General features: G+C 35.5%; 1 protein-coding gene across 6 annotated transcripts in view; it reads left to right on the top strand.

Annotated features, from left to right (window-relative positions):
• Positions 1 to 1,090: 1,090 nt before the first annotated feature.
• LOC106056244 (nephrocystin-4-like) overlaps positions 1,091 to 15,197 on the top strand; it is a 47,527-nt gene continuing 33,420 nt past the window's right edge. The window contains exons 1-5 of one of the 6 annotated variants that reach the window (XM_056019543.1): positions 9,231 to 9,557; positions 11,527 to 11,987; positions 13,193 to 13,321; positions 14,427 to 14,611; positions 14,731 to 14,789. In XM_056019543.1, the coding sequence (XP_055875518.1) occupies positions 11,811 to 11,987; positions 13,193 to 13,321; positions 14,427 to 14,611; positions 14,731 to 14,789 (550 nt within the window). In that variant the 5' untranslated portion in view covers positions 9,231 to 9,557; positions 11,527 to 11,810. Of the gene's footprint in view, positions 1,252 to 9,230; positions 9,558 to 11,526; positions 11,988 to 13,192; positions 13,322 to 14,426; positions 14,612 to 14,730; positions 14,790 to 15,197 lie in introns of those variants that run through there. The other 5 variants (XM_056019545.1, XM_056019544.1, XM_056019546.1 and 2 more) reach the window with 5 other exon arrangements.

Here is a 15,197-nt window from a genome sequence, read left to right on the forward strand (position 1 = left end):
GTCTTGGAAAGAGAACAAGTAATCTGCTATGTATATTCACCCATCATTAAATAGCAGGGTCGGACTTAACAATTGTGGGGCCTAATGCGAAACGGATTTCGCGGGGCCAAGTTTGGGTAGGGAAGCGGATAATAATTGAAATTTAAGAGTTTGTATTAGAAAATAAATTCGTCTATGCATTTTATTCTTTCTTTACCACGTACAGAATTACTTTACGAGCCTTGCGTGTGGCAAAGTCATACAGTATATCATAATAATTCTGTTTCCTACATAGATCACGCTCCATAGCAAGAATTACCATATGTTTCAATCCATCTTTGAGAATTTAGACTCAAGTAATTCATCATTAGTTTGAGGCGCGAGAAGCTTCTTTTACCAGACTACACAATTAATTTAAGTCTAATGCATAATGCCGTTTTTATTTATCGCGCGTACGATTGGCGTTTTCCATATTGAATGACACCTCAAAATGACAATTGTTGTCTATATATAGCCTATTTCCGTATATTTTAAGGACTATTTCGTATATTTTGCAATTTCGGGAGAGATTTCCAGGAGCTCCTGGTAAATCCACAGGAGGGCGCGGGAAATCTGTTTTAAGTTATAAAATGGTTTAATTTAATAATTTATACACCTTGAATTAGCGCGGATCCTATGAATGTGCGGGTCCTATGAAAGTGCGGCTTCTATGAAAGTGCGGGGCCCACTGCGGTCGCATAGGTTGCAGTGGCCTAAGGCCGGCCCAGCAAAATAGCGGTGTATGCTACGCCACCGGTCGACTAGTACAAAATAATTATACCGCATGGTAGAATTTAAATTTCAATCTTGAAAAAGAAAATACGTCGATCTAGATAGGTTTTTTTTTTTTTCAGTATGATAAAGTATGATTCATAGCAATATTATACTAATTTGGAATCTAGATCTAAAAGTTTTTAAAAAATCTCATACGCTTAAATTATTACCGCTATTGAGATACATAAATCAATCTGCGACAAAGTGGTAGAATGTAAAGTATTTTAATCAAATTAAGAAAATATAATATAATCTCGATTATAATAATGCTAATCATAGTTACTCCCGGAAGTTCCTATTGTAAACAACATGGCGGGTGTTCTAATTGGTAAGAAGTGGCGAGATTTTTTTGAAAGAAATACTCATTTACCTCCAGCTTTTGATAGAGAGCAAGCAGCACACGACTTAAGCATACCAGTTTGCATCTCTGTTAAGTCTTTAGATGGACTCGTAAAGCATGTAAGTTTCATTATTAAACGAAATTAAAATTTGTTTTAGTTTTTCATTAACTGTCGTGTCTCAACTTGTATCAAAATTAAATGTTAAATGTTAACAAGAATAAAGAATTATATTATAATATATCTAGACCTAGATCTATATTTTTTATGTCTAAATTGACACTAAACAGTGGATTTTATAAGTAATTTTATTTATTAGATTATATTACTTGAGAAAATATAATATATATACATGGTCGTTGATTTTTTGTTTCTTGCTGTTTCTATAAATTTAATATTTTTATTACTGGTTTTATATTTTTAATTATTACTTTTAGCAGTTTACATTATTTATAAAAAAAAAATGTAAACACAGATTAGAACAAATTTATGATTGATAACTCTTGGCATAAATATGATTTAACTTGTAAGTTTCTGGATATTTCTTCACATGAAAGAATAGTATGTCCTGGCTGGTTAGTCATGTGGTATGTGCTATCCTGCAGTAAGGATTTCGTTTTAAATTAACTAGAAAAAAATATTTTAAAATAAAAAACCTACATGGCCCTGCTGCAGGACAGCAAGCACATACCACATGACCAACCAGCCAGTATTAACAAATAGTGACATAATCCATAAACATGCACACACTTGTACACACACACTTATTAATTAGACTAATTAAGTAAAAAATATCCTATAGTAATAATAATGGAAATTTAGAAAGAGAAATACAGAATTTAAAAAAAAAGAAAACATTTCCTCTCTTATTTTGTTATCTATTCCCTCTAAATGATTCATTTAATCTTTTGTGGACCACACACTTTGTAATAAAAAACAACAATTCAATGAGTCAAATGTTACTGGCATGACTGAAAGTATCACCAGGTCACTGGAGGCATTATTTTAACATGTGCATGTTTTAGTTTAGTTTCCTTTGAAATAAAATAAAAATTATTAAAATGCTTTAACATAAGCTTTTTTTGTATAAAGTAGAAAATAATCATTTTTGTATTTGCTAGACAACTATTGTTGAACATTTAAGACAAAATATATACATTTTGGGCTGGCATTTAATTAATTATTACATGCCAGCTCAAATCTCCAGAGTATGGTCAAGATGATAGTAATCAGGATTAATCTTTTAACCTGGAACAACCATGACAATAGTATGAAGCATTTATCACACTGCAAGGCAGCCATTCATATTTAAACTCTGAAGAAATATTAATCATATTTTCTTATCATTATTAGCTTGAAACCATAATTAAATTTTTCAAAGTTAATTCTTTGTCTCCATAACGCTTTTCTCAGCCTTGATTTGACCAGGCCTTAGTCAGTGCTTTTTAATTTGAAAAAAATATTTCTCCCATATATATTTTTATTTGCTTGAAACTTTATCATGAATATAGTATTGTTATAACCTAGCCATGCACACCACCATCCAAGAAAGTGCAGAAGGTGCTCACTATTAGTGATTAGACTAGGAAGGATGTTGACATTAGAGAAGAGAGAACAATTGCTCATGGCAGATGTCCTATGTGTTAGTCATGTCTCTATGTACATAAAATCTATGTCTTGTTGAGTTGCCTCCCTTCAGTTATTACAGTATGCTTAAGTCCATGCGCTGAGTATATTTTCATTAATAATATGAAAATAATTTTTTTGCCTTATAAATATTAATTTGCGTTTAAGAGTGAAAAATATGAATTCCACTTCTCTAGAGTCAATGAGTTAACAATACTTTGAATGAGGGCTAGTCAGCTTTTTAAAATTTTTATTATATTTATGTCTAGAAATCCATGCTATGCACAAAATTTATTATCACTATTTGGATGCTAGTTTTTATTTTTTAATTTGACATCATCCATCCCAGTGGCACTGCCGCCCAAGGACTTTCCCTGGCTTTCTCTAGCATATCTTCTATTCAGATTAATCTTGGGCTTTACATCTCCATGCTCAGAGTCTTAGCTGTTGGTTTGTTTTATTTTGACAAAATTGTTTTAAAAAAGTAATTCTCTTTAGTACAATTAAAATAGTTATTGCCCTTGCTATATTTCCTACCTTATTTTAATACCAAGGAGAATAACTAGCCTTTAACCATAAGCATTTATATTTTATCCCAATACCCTAGTAGCCTATATATCTTTTAAAGTTAAATAAAAGATTTTAGTAAATAATAATAATAATGATATTTATTATCCATAAGGAAATTTGTCTTACCATTTGTGCATTACACCAAACAAAATGTTATAACTATAGAAAACCAAAACATAAAGTTTCAAAATATTTATGTATACATATAATTTGCATGTGAAATGTTTATACCAGTTGGTTCCATTGCACTTTATGATTTGATTGCCAGGGGAACATAAAGAGTTTTTTTGTGTCTGTTTGTCTTTGCTATCAGTGTCTTTTATTTTTATTATGATGGAAAATAACAAAATCCTGACCCAAAGGGTGATTTTTCATTTGTAAAATCTTTTTAGCTTTCTTATTAATGTTTTTCTCAAACAGCTGCCCAAATGGGGTTTGTTTTTTTGCCAATGACCTTACCAGGAGCATCTAGGATTTTATGAAATTGAATTTTTATTATTAATGTTCAGATTGCCATACCAGACAGTGATAATAAAACTAAAAATATTGCAGACGTGAGTGTGATAAAACATCGCCTAGGCCTTTTTGCTAACATTAACTGAGGAAATTTTTCTGAGTAATCTTAATTTTTTCTGCCCTCTTTTTGCTGATATCATCAGTATTTGCAGTAAAATTTAATTTATTGTCTAAGATAGTACCAAGGTATTTAAAGGTTTGCACTATTTCAATGTTCTCTCCAGCTATAGAAACAATAACAAACAGACTGATCAAAGTTTTCTCAACAGGCCACTTCAATTTTTTCTTAAATTTTTAAATTTTTCTCATGACCACTATCTTTTTAAATTGGCATCTTATTTAAAAAAATAAATCTATTGCTTGAGTAGCTTCTTAATGTGCAGATGAATCCATTTCAATACACTTGCTGCTAGTTATTTTTTTCTTAGTTATTAGAGTGGGTTTAGTTGTTGGGGTCTGGATATCTCTTTGGATTTGTGTTTTTGCCTGAGCAATATTGCCTAGAATCTAAACTTATCAACCTTGTATTAGTTTAGGAACAAAAGTCAGATTATTTGCAGATCATTGCACAATATATAGAATAAAAAAAAACTACACAAGATACTGAAATTTTTCAAGAGAATGAGATGATTTACAGAAATGGAAGTCGAATTGGAGCATGTCTATCCACCCAGAAAAATGCCAGTTATTAACAGTAATAAATACTAAATGAAAACTACTTATTTTATTCATGACAAACCAGTTACACTAACTAAAAACTTAAAATATGTATTAATAAATTAAAAGTTATCATGAAATGTTACTGAAATTGCTTTAAAAATTAAACAAAGCATTAGGGTTTATTAAAAGAATTTTTTTGCAAATCAAACTGGAATATAAAACTATAATGCTATTTAACTTTAGTTATTAGAATATGCATCCTCTGTTTGGGACCCCTCAACTCAAGAAATCAAAGAAACTAGAACAGATAGAGCCTTAAGAATATTCACATTTGATTAGAGTCACACCATTGGTAAAATCACTAAATGTAGAGACACTTCAGGACAGAAGAATAAAAACTAAAGTATTTATAATACATAAAATCATAATTTACAAATACAAATACAAAACCTATCAAGAGAGACATTAAAAAATACTTTAAAAAAAAAAGACAATACCTCCTATATACAATTTATACAGAGATTATTTTTCTCTTAATAACTAATGAATGTTAGATTTAAAAATATGGAACATTTTTGTACCCAGCCTCAATTCCATCTTCTCTGAGTAAGAATCCTAGTTAAACAAATGTATAGATTTACTAGACTTTATATTATTCCAATCATAGACCCTTAGATCTAGATTTAGATGATGCACACAATATCTGTGAACACTGCTAAATTAAACTCTTGAATCAATACAGAAATTTACAAAGACATACAGTCCATTCAAGATAAATATTATCTTGTTCTCTAGCAAAATTTAAATGTATGTCTTTTCATGTATTCAAAAAAATTATAAAGGTCAAACTAGGAGTTTCACAGTGTGGTCAATTAGCTAATTCTTTTCCCAGCAATATAATAATAACACTTTTGTTATAAAGCCCTGTTAACAAACAAAATGTAGCCTCCAGGTGCTGTGATAACATTACAAACACAAACAAGAGAGCTAAAATGACAAACTAATCTAAAAAATTTTTTTAAACAGGTAGGTTTTAATGTTCTTCTTGAATGTAGTGAAGCATGTTGTCTGTCTGAGATCAATGGGGAGTGAGTTCCAAACCTTTGGTCCATGCACTGAAAAAGTCCGCAGGCCGTTGCTTTTGTGGGAGAAACGTGGCACCACTAGAAGCGCTGAGTTCATTGAGCGCAGGGCTCTCAACTATACATCAACTATACATCAACTATACTCAGCTATACATCAACTATACTCAACTATACTCAGCTATTCATCAACTATACATCAACTATACATCAACTATACTCAGCTATACATTAACTATACTCAACTATACATCAACTATACTCAACTATACTCAGCTTTACATCAACTATACTCAGCTATACCTCAACTATACATCAACTATACATCAACTATACTCAGCTATACATCAACTATACTCAGCTATACATTAACTATACTCAACTATACATCAACTATACTCAGCTATACATCAACTATACTCAGCTATACATCAACTATATCAATCAATTATGTCGGGGTATGGTTGTTTGTGGTTGGCCAAGCTTCACAATTTTAAATGTTAGCAAACCGGGCAGAAGGACAAACTTCGATTCCAAAGATTAAGGATGAGAGCAGTGTTTCACATGACCACCCAAACCCATTTGCGACCTGCATATCCACACCTGATGCAGGCAAAGCCGTTGTCCACTGGGGGGGGGGGTCTATTCAAGTTTTCTTTTCGTCTTCTTCGCCTGTCTTCTGTATGTACATATCACTTCTAGCTATACCGGTAGAAGTTTTATACAGGACATTTGGTGTATTTATTTTCCTTTTTGGCTGCCTTAGTTAAATGCATTATCCCCCCAATAAATACGAATAGCTCCATTGACCCACCAATTCTAGGAAAGCTTCAAACGTTTCTGGAGAAGGGAGAAATCAATGAAAATGATTTACAACATTCTAGAGGCGAGGGGGGGGGATCATGTAGGTTGGATAAGAACTGCCATACGTTAATTGTAAAGTGTTTAATGAAAGGCACTGGCCCTAATATTTTATTGCAAAAATTATATATCACACACACGCACAGCCTTGCCAAACTTATAATACATTAACCGGCACAAAAAAAAGTTAATACCGGTAATGACATTGACAGAGTTTTAGTAGCTGTAGTGACAGTAACCTTTGTTATGAGAGAGTGTGCCATTGAAGAGTCTGATGTACCTAGCGTCTAGTGTTGGCGTCGCTTACTGAGTTCAGTGTTCTTTAGTGTAATACTAAGCTTATAACTGGCCCAGGCCTCTCGCCCAAGCGGGCCTCTGCGCTAGTGTATTAACTGGCCCAGGCCTCTCGCCCAAGCGGGCCTCTGCGCTAGTGTATTAACTGGCCCAGGCCTCTCGCCCAACTGGGCCTCTGCGCTAGTGTATTAACTGGCCCAGGCCCCTCGTCCAAGTGGGCCTCTGCGCTAGTGTATTTACTGGCCCAGGCCTCTCGCCCAACTGGGCCTCTGCGCAAGTGTATTAACTGGTCCAGGCCTCTCGCACAAGTGGGCCTCTGTGCTAGTGTATTAACTGGCCCAGGCCTCTCGCACAAGTGGGCCTCTGTGCTAGTGTATTGACTGGCCCAGGCCTCTCGCCCAACTGGGCCTCTGCGCTAGTGTATTAACTGGCCCAGGCCTCTCGTCTAAGTGGGCATCTGCGCCAGTGTATTAACTGGCCCAGGCCTCTCGTCCAAGTGGGCATCTGCGCTAGTGTATTAACTGGCCCAGGCCTCTCGCCCAACTGGGCCTCTGCGCTAGTGTATTAACTGGCCCAGGTCTCTCGTCCAAGTGGGCCTCTGCGATAGTGTATTAACTGGCCCAGGCCTCTCGCACAAGTGGGCCTCTGTGCTAGTGTATTAACTGGCCCAGGCCTCTCGCACAAATGGGCCTCTGTGCTAGTGTATTAACTGGCCCAGGCCTCTCGCCCAAGTGGGCCTCTGCGCTAGTGTATTAACTGGCCCAGGCCTCTCGCACAAGTGGGCCTCTGCGCTAGTGTATTACCTTGTCACCGTCAGCTTCGAAAACCAGACCAGACCATAAACGAGGATATTTTGGAATCCTTTCCCCGCATCTCTATGATACCAATTACAATGAGAGCTGTAATACAAAGGTTATATCAACTCAGTCTGTCTGTCTGGTAACAATTTGGTACACGTTATTTCTCCCACTTCTTCATCTCGGATCAAGTTCAAACTTTGCACAATTATTGTCTCTAACAAAACATGTTTAAATAAAAAAAAATAATTTTAATAGATATAAAAGGGAAATTAATCTTACAATAAGAGATAGATGTAAATGTGCAGTTCTTTAACGCATAGAAACTTTTTTATAAGTATTTTATTTTTATTTCGCTTGTTTTATTTTTGTTTTGGTTTCGTTATACCGTATTGCCAGTATTGTTTTGTAACAATACTAAATAAGGCTTACAGCATTAGAGGCGGACGAGCCTGTTAGCGTGATATAGTCTACGCTTACGGCCCCCGGGCCTGCGTATGACACTCGCCCGGAGCCCCGCAGACTGCTAAGACCGCCTCTGGTTGGGCAGCACTGCAGGTGTTAAGAGTATACTGATCATACATTGGAAACAAACAGTTTGTCTATGTGAGAAGTATGTGTTTCTATGTGTGTACTGACACATGGACGCAGGAAGAAGGAAGAGCCTTGTCAGACCACGACTGACACTCTGTCACATTCAGTCGACTGAACTTCTCTGCTCTCAAACTACGACCATCTTAACATTAGCGTGGCAGTGGTCAAACCATTTGGCTTCTTGACAGGTTGATATTAAGAACGCTGAACGTGATGAATGCTTTTGGCTTAGAGTTTAGAGGTAATCAAAAAAAAAAGCCGCGACGTCCAATGCTAGGGGGAAGGCGCCTAGTTTGTCTGTTACAAGTAATCAATATGACCGAGGCTGATTTAATGTATTTCCCATTACTAGTCCCCCCCCCCCACCCAATCTTTTTTGTTTTCAAGTATCCTTTCATTACAATAACTATGATTAGTGAGTGTGTGTGTTGTTGTTTTTAATCATGCAAGAGCTTACAATTCTCATTCTACACTAAAGCAGCTATGCACAAACTATGGCCCGCGGGTTATCTCCAGGCCGTGACGAGGTCTAGTCGGCCCCTGACTAGCGTGTATAATAAAGCTGCGAATCGGGTCCGTGACACATTTGTGGTGAACATATCTTTGGCCCCAGTGCGAAAACGGTCTACACGAGGCAACCCGAGTTACACACACGTATTGTAAGACAAATAGAATAGTGTGTTAGCTCCCATTATTAAGATCAAGGTGCGAGTTTTAATAGTGTCAAGTTGTTGTTCCGTCTTTCCTCCTGTCTTCCAATACATTGTTTTAGTTAACACTTGTTTCTATGTGGAAGTAGTCTCTCACCTTTTGGCACCAGTCCAGACCCACCTTGTGAATACTTGTTCTGTCTCAACATCTTTCTTTTAGTTTTAACACTATTTTGTAATCCCCCCCCCCTCTCTCTCTATCCCCCACCTTACTTTTTTTTTCACCTGAAAAACATGAAACGAAAAACCTTATTGTTTTTTTTTTTTGTTTATTTCCTCGTAAGGTGATTCAAATGTGATCGGTGGTATGATTAGTTGTGGGAGTGTGTTTTTTTCCCCTGTTTAAAAGTGTTGCGCTAATCCCTGTTACTGCCCTCCCCTTAAATGAATGCGTTCGATATGGAAAGAAATAACAACGGGCTGGATCGATTACCAATTTAGTTTGGGGACTTAAGTGTTACATGGATATGCTAATAGGTCAAAATGCCCACCGTTAGCGCTCTACACTTCTGGATACTCAGAGTGTCTCCTGGCGTTGGAGAGTGAACTTGTCAGATCTCAGTTCAAGGAAGACAGTTACATAGAATCAAGTGATTTCCGTTATTTTGTTGGGCTTACAACTCTATATGTGTTTGTGCTACCGTTTGTATTTAGCTACACAGTGTACTACTGTGTGTGTGTGTGTCGGAGTTCAAGCTGTTATAGTTGAGCATATTGGTATCTCTTGATTTGTGGATTTAGTTTTGTGTGATGGTGACTACAGGCCAAAGTGTTTCATGGGGTTCACTTTATTTAGTCATTTGGTTGCGTCTAGTTCTTCTGGGCAAATCAGCATGAGTAGCCACTGCCTTAAGTGGCTTTGTCCGTTTTTTTTTTCTTTCTGTTTCTCTATAATCTACTTTTAGTGGAAACGGCAACAACACCAGTGCTAACATCACTATTGCAATAGGATTGAAACAGTTTGTCCAGGGTAGGACATGTTGACGCCTCATTCTAAAGGGAAACTTAAAGTACATTTTTTTTTACCTTTTATGTCGTCAGTTATGTGAAGACTTTTCATTGCTAGTTAGCGGTACTGGACGTTTTAAAATCGACAATAGCTCGTTTAGACATCAAGTCTACTTGAATTCTGAATATGTATTCTCTTTTTGTTTACTTTCCGATTGCAATATCTGAGGGGCAGAAGGTTTTGTGATATAATTGTGTTATGATCAGAGTGATGTCATCTTTGTATTTTTTTGTTTGGGCACAGAATGACGTCATCAGTGGTATGTTTTACACCGGTGAGACATCGTCATATTTTACATCAGAATGACATATTTACTTGCTGAATGGCGTCACACTGGTCTTGTTTTTTTCTCTCCATCAGAATGACCGCATCATTCTTTTAGATAAAAGGCGATCCCCCCCCCTCTCTCGCCCCCTCCACCTATCGTAATATGTGTGTCTACTGAAATGTCTTTTATGCACTAACTCACCACTCAATAATTGTAACACTTGACTAACATTTCGAATCATTTTATATTGTCGACATGTTATTTTCGGCGATCACCAAAGTACATCCACAGATCAACAATCAATATATCGATTTAAAGAATCAATGAACCCACTTGAGCGTGGAATACGTTAAGTCAGATGATGGGGAAAACTTCAACACGGTGGCGGGGCGGCAGTGGCGAGGATGTTGCAATAGTGCATATGGCCTGGGCCAAGTAAAATATTTGTTGTACTTATACTCTATTACAGTGATACCTAAACTACGGCTGGCGGGCCACATACGTCTCTGGAAACATATTCGTAAAGTGCAAAATGAAGCTGTGGACGTTTTCTTTGGACGAGTTTTTTTTTTTCGGCTTATGGTCCGTGACACGCAATGTTGAATTCATTGCCGGCCCACGGGCTAAAAAAGGTTGACACCACTGTCCTATTGTTTTTGATCAACTTGTGAATGTTTACTTTGAAACAACTTCTAGTCACGTCACTATTGGAGTTGTGCATCGTTTGATGTGTGTCAAGGAGTCTATTAGGGATAATCAAAGGGGATCAAATATTTTGCCATTGTACAAGGGTTGATGTATATGAATTTCTCCAATCTCCTTCTAATGTACATTCGCGACGTTTAAGCCTGAGGACTTTAAGCACTTAAAAAAAAATTAATGTAAATTCTGAACTATTGGAGTCACATAGTTATAGTTAGTTATAGTTAGTTATAGTGTTAGTTATAGTTAGCACTAAGGCAGTTTTAGTTCATGACATGAAAGCTTTTAAAGGGACACGTTAAAAATAACTGCCTCAGTGAGCTATTCCATGAGTGTGTGTACTCGATTGTTAGTACGTTCGGGATTGTTATTACCTCACAAACATGCTTCTTAACATTGATTCAGCTCTTTAGTGATTTCTTATTAATGTAATAATAGTACATTCTTGTTCTCCTTAAGTGTGTGCTATTCTGATACTCACTTCAGTGTTACTATTAATTTAAAAGTGTCTAGCCTCTCCATCAGTTTGATGTTTTTGAATAAATAAGTAATATCTTCCGAAAGTTCTTTTGGCTCAATCATTTGGTACTGGATAATTCACCCATTTCAGTTTGTCATTAATTTTTTTTTAAAGGTGATTTCCATGAAAAGATCTATTGTTTTGTGTAGGCCTACAAGTCATTGTCTTTGTTTTTCTTGTTTCATAGCCTACTAGTAGGTCTATACCGCTTATATATCAGACCCCCGCTGGAACAGTTGAGAGTATATTTTTCTGAACCTTGTCAATATTTTAAAAGAAATGGATTTACAAACCTATTATAAGTTTCTTTGATAAAAGAACATTATTGGAAACCAAGTTCCTCCTTGAGACTTTATGCACTTCAAATTCAAAATGGGCATTCATATAATAGTCCAGAAGTTCAAAGGTCACGGCGCAGGGATCGAAGGCAATGACAGTGTAACATTGGTCTAACGCTAGATCTAGTCGAAGATGAGAAAAGTAAAGGGCTTATCTTTCTCCAAACAATTGGAGCGCCATCTCCAGGTGCCCCACACTGACCTGCACATAGCAGACAGGAAGCCCAAGTACGAAGGAATCAGTTTGTCCTTTATGACGTTGTCCGGTCTGGAGCAGCATGTGAGAGATCGTTCAGCCCTGTTAGGCCAGGTGAACTTAAAACTCTTTGGTTGACAGCTGGTAGCTGTGGGGTAGTACTCAATACATTCTGTAGCTATGGGATACTCAATACAGTATAGCTGGCAGCTGTGGGGTAGTACTCAATACATTTTGTAGCTCGTAGCTCAAGTCTGCAGAGTCTCATTTATTTTATTTTTTTTAATACTTTTTCTTTTGCCCCTACAATGCTAGCCAGTGGTGTGGGCTTCTGTTAGCTTACAATACAACATGGTGGTAAGCATAAGCATTTAATAAAAAAGGAGAAACTATTACTATACATCTACATGCACAGATTTGTCTGCTTTAGATGTGATAAAATATGTAAGTTGCAACTGCAACTGAGTTTATATGAGTGGGTATGAAATACTGCACTCATTCTTAAACTTCGGAATCAAAGACAATGCATTTTAAAATCTCTTTTAAAAAGAAAACAAAAAATCGAAATTAAGTTGAATAAAAATAGAATTTGAGCTTCAAGGAAAACATTAATAAGCAAAACTAACTGCAACTAAGATGCAAGTGTCCATACGCCTGGCCATAAAAGGATTTAAGCAAGTTTTTTTTCTAAGGTTGTATTGTATTTCTCTGCAACTTAATAGGTCTAGGACTTAATAATCTTCTTGTTTTGAAGCAACGTTTATAACGTAAGATAAGACTAAGATATTGTTTATTGTGTCTATACATTTTCACTTTCCTTTGTTCAACTGTACATTCCATTGGCCAATTAATAACACATTATGCAAAGCTAATCCAAATATTAACTACAATTTCTATTTCTTATGCTAGAACAAACTTTTTTGTTTTTTTTTGCTTTTCAATGGCTGGTTTTAAATTATGAAACAATTATTTAAACACAATTTTTTATTTAAATAATCACAAGTGACTAGATGAACTGTTTTAGGCTAAAAGTCTCTCTCTCTCTCTCTCTCTCTCTCTCTCTCTCTCTCTCTCTCTCTCTCTCTCATTTATTTACAGACTTTTTTTTATGTTGTGAATTTAATTTTAAAGTTAAGAGAACAATTGTCCCCCCTTCCCCTGAAAAAATTAACAAAAAGACTAGATTAATGGCTTTGAAACCATACCTAGAGGCAATGATCAATCTTTCTAACATCTAACAGAGGAATATAACTCTATCTTTAATAAAAAAAACAAAAAACAACAAAAAACATAACATGATATTGGACTATGATCTACAGGTGGAAGATTCAGAAGTGCAGTATCAGCTCTTAGTGAGTTTGTTTGATGTGACATACAAACAGTTTTATGGCCGGCAATGGAAGGGACCAATTGTTGCAGCCAAAGGAACCAAAGTACAATACAATAAAGTAAGAAAAACTATGGTGTCATCATTTGGACCTTTCAATGAGAAATGCCTCATTGAACAATTGTGATTATAAACATGTCTGAAAATGTCAGTGTGTGTGTGTGTGTGTATTAGCCAGCTTTAGTCATAGAATGACTATGGCTTATCTTTTAGTATGTGCTTGGGCATTGGCTATGGGCAGAACATTGAGGTACAAACAACACTTCACATTTCTTAGCATGGCTGTTGTGTTAAAAGAAATCTACCTGAATGTGGCTTTTTTTTTTTTTTTCAAGAATATTTATGGGTCATAATTTTTCCTCAGGGTTGACTCTTAAACCTTTACCATCTTTGAGTTTAGCTACAAGGGTTTTACTAGCCATGGCTAATGAGTCCCTTTTCACCTACATTGTCTTATAAACATTTGTGAAATCAAAAATGAAAATCAAACTGCATTGTTAGTATATATAATGAAAAGTACACAATCTGCTTATCAAAACAAATGCATTGGCAGAAATGATTTTGTTTTGGAGTCGTACACTTATTTTATTCTTGGTTCCAGAGTTTTTATAAGATTTTGGAGATAGGGTTGCTAAGCATACATAGATTTTTTTGGTGGAGTCTTCAAAAGTTATCAGAAAAAAATATTTATAGACATTCAAAATGACAAATCTATGACCTACTTGGTAAGCATGCTACAATTTCAACAGCTTAGCATTGTTGAATAGCTCTTATATAATAAAACTTTGTATTGTGTCTAATGAGATTTGTTACATTTTAAATTTGACAATCCACGACCAAATAAATACTTGTAGCTTATAAACAATTTTAAGTGATCTTAATTGATATTACTTTAACAAGTAATATAATAATTTTTATTAAACTTTCAATAGTATGAACATTGAAATAAAAATAAAAATCATAATTTCTTTTTACAATAATATGCAAACCATTATTTTTCTTTTTGTAAAGACAACATTTAGATATTAATGGTTAATATAAGAAAATAATTACCACTAGTAATGTATATGTGCCAATTAATTCAAACCATTATTTAAAAAAACAAAAGCAATTTAATCTTGCTAATATCTTTAAAAAATTATCTTTGTCTTTTTTTTAAATTCTAGAGTGTGTTCTTTCACACTTGCATCAACAATCCCAACATATTGGCTGTTTTTGAAGTTGTGGCTCATGAAGTGGACCAGAATGGACATTCACAGGCTGTTTCTTGTGGGTGGACATTTGTCCGCCTTTTCAGCATGGAGGGTGACATGCCAGATTCCTCTCGTGGAGTCCAGCCTCAAACACAGAGGTGACAAATTGTTTCAAGTGCTTGTAGTTTTTTATGTACAAGTCTATACAAGCATGGGGGTGGACTGTGAAAACTTTATTTTCTTATGATAATGTTTATTCAGTGTTTTTATTCTTCAGACTCTCTCTGTACCATGGAACTCCTCGAGCTTTGTTCTTTATGGAGGATCCGATTGAGAGTAAGTAAACAGTTTATATGCAATTATTTTAAATCATAAAAAAATAGGAAAAAAATTTAAGGCTTCAATTTAATTCTCTCAGGGCAGGTAACTATTATCTGTTGTCCCCATAATTTGTGCAGGTTTTCTTCCTCCCAGTAATAAACAAATGATGATGACCCTTGGTAACCAGTTGCTTGGCAGTATCCAAACTGATTAATAAAAATTCAATTAAGGAGATATAAATTAACTGGATGTCCACTTGCCAAATATGAGTTGTTTTTAGGCACTGGTTTTGAATAATCAAAATTTTGTAATGTATGCCCCCAATGTTAATGTTTGTGGATCATGGGGCCTTGCAGAAGGTTAATGTTTGGATCATGGGGCCTTGCAGAAGGTTAATGTTTGGATCATGGGGCCTTGCAGAAG

This window comes from Biomphalaria glabrata, chromosome 2, assembly GCF_947242115.1.
Source record: "Biomphalaria glabrata chromosome 2, xgBioGlab47.1, whole genome shotgun sequence".
Lineage (NCBI taxonomy): Eukaryota > Metazoa > Mollusca > Gastropoda > Planorbidae > Biomphalaria > Biomphalaria glabrata.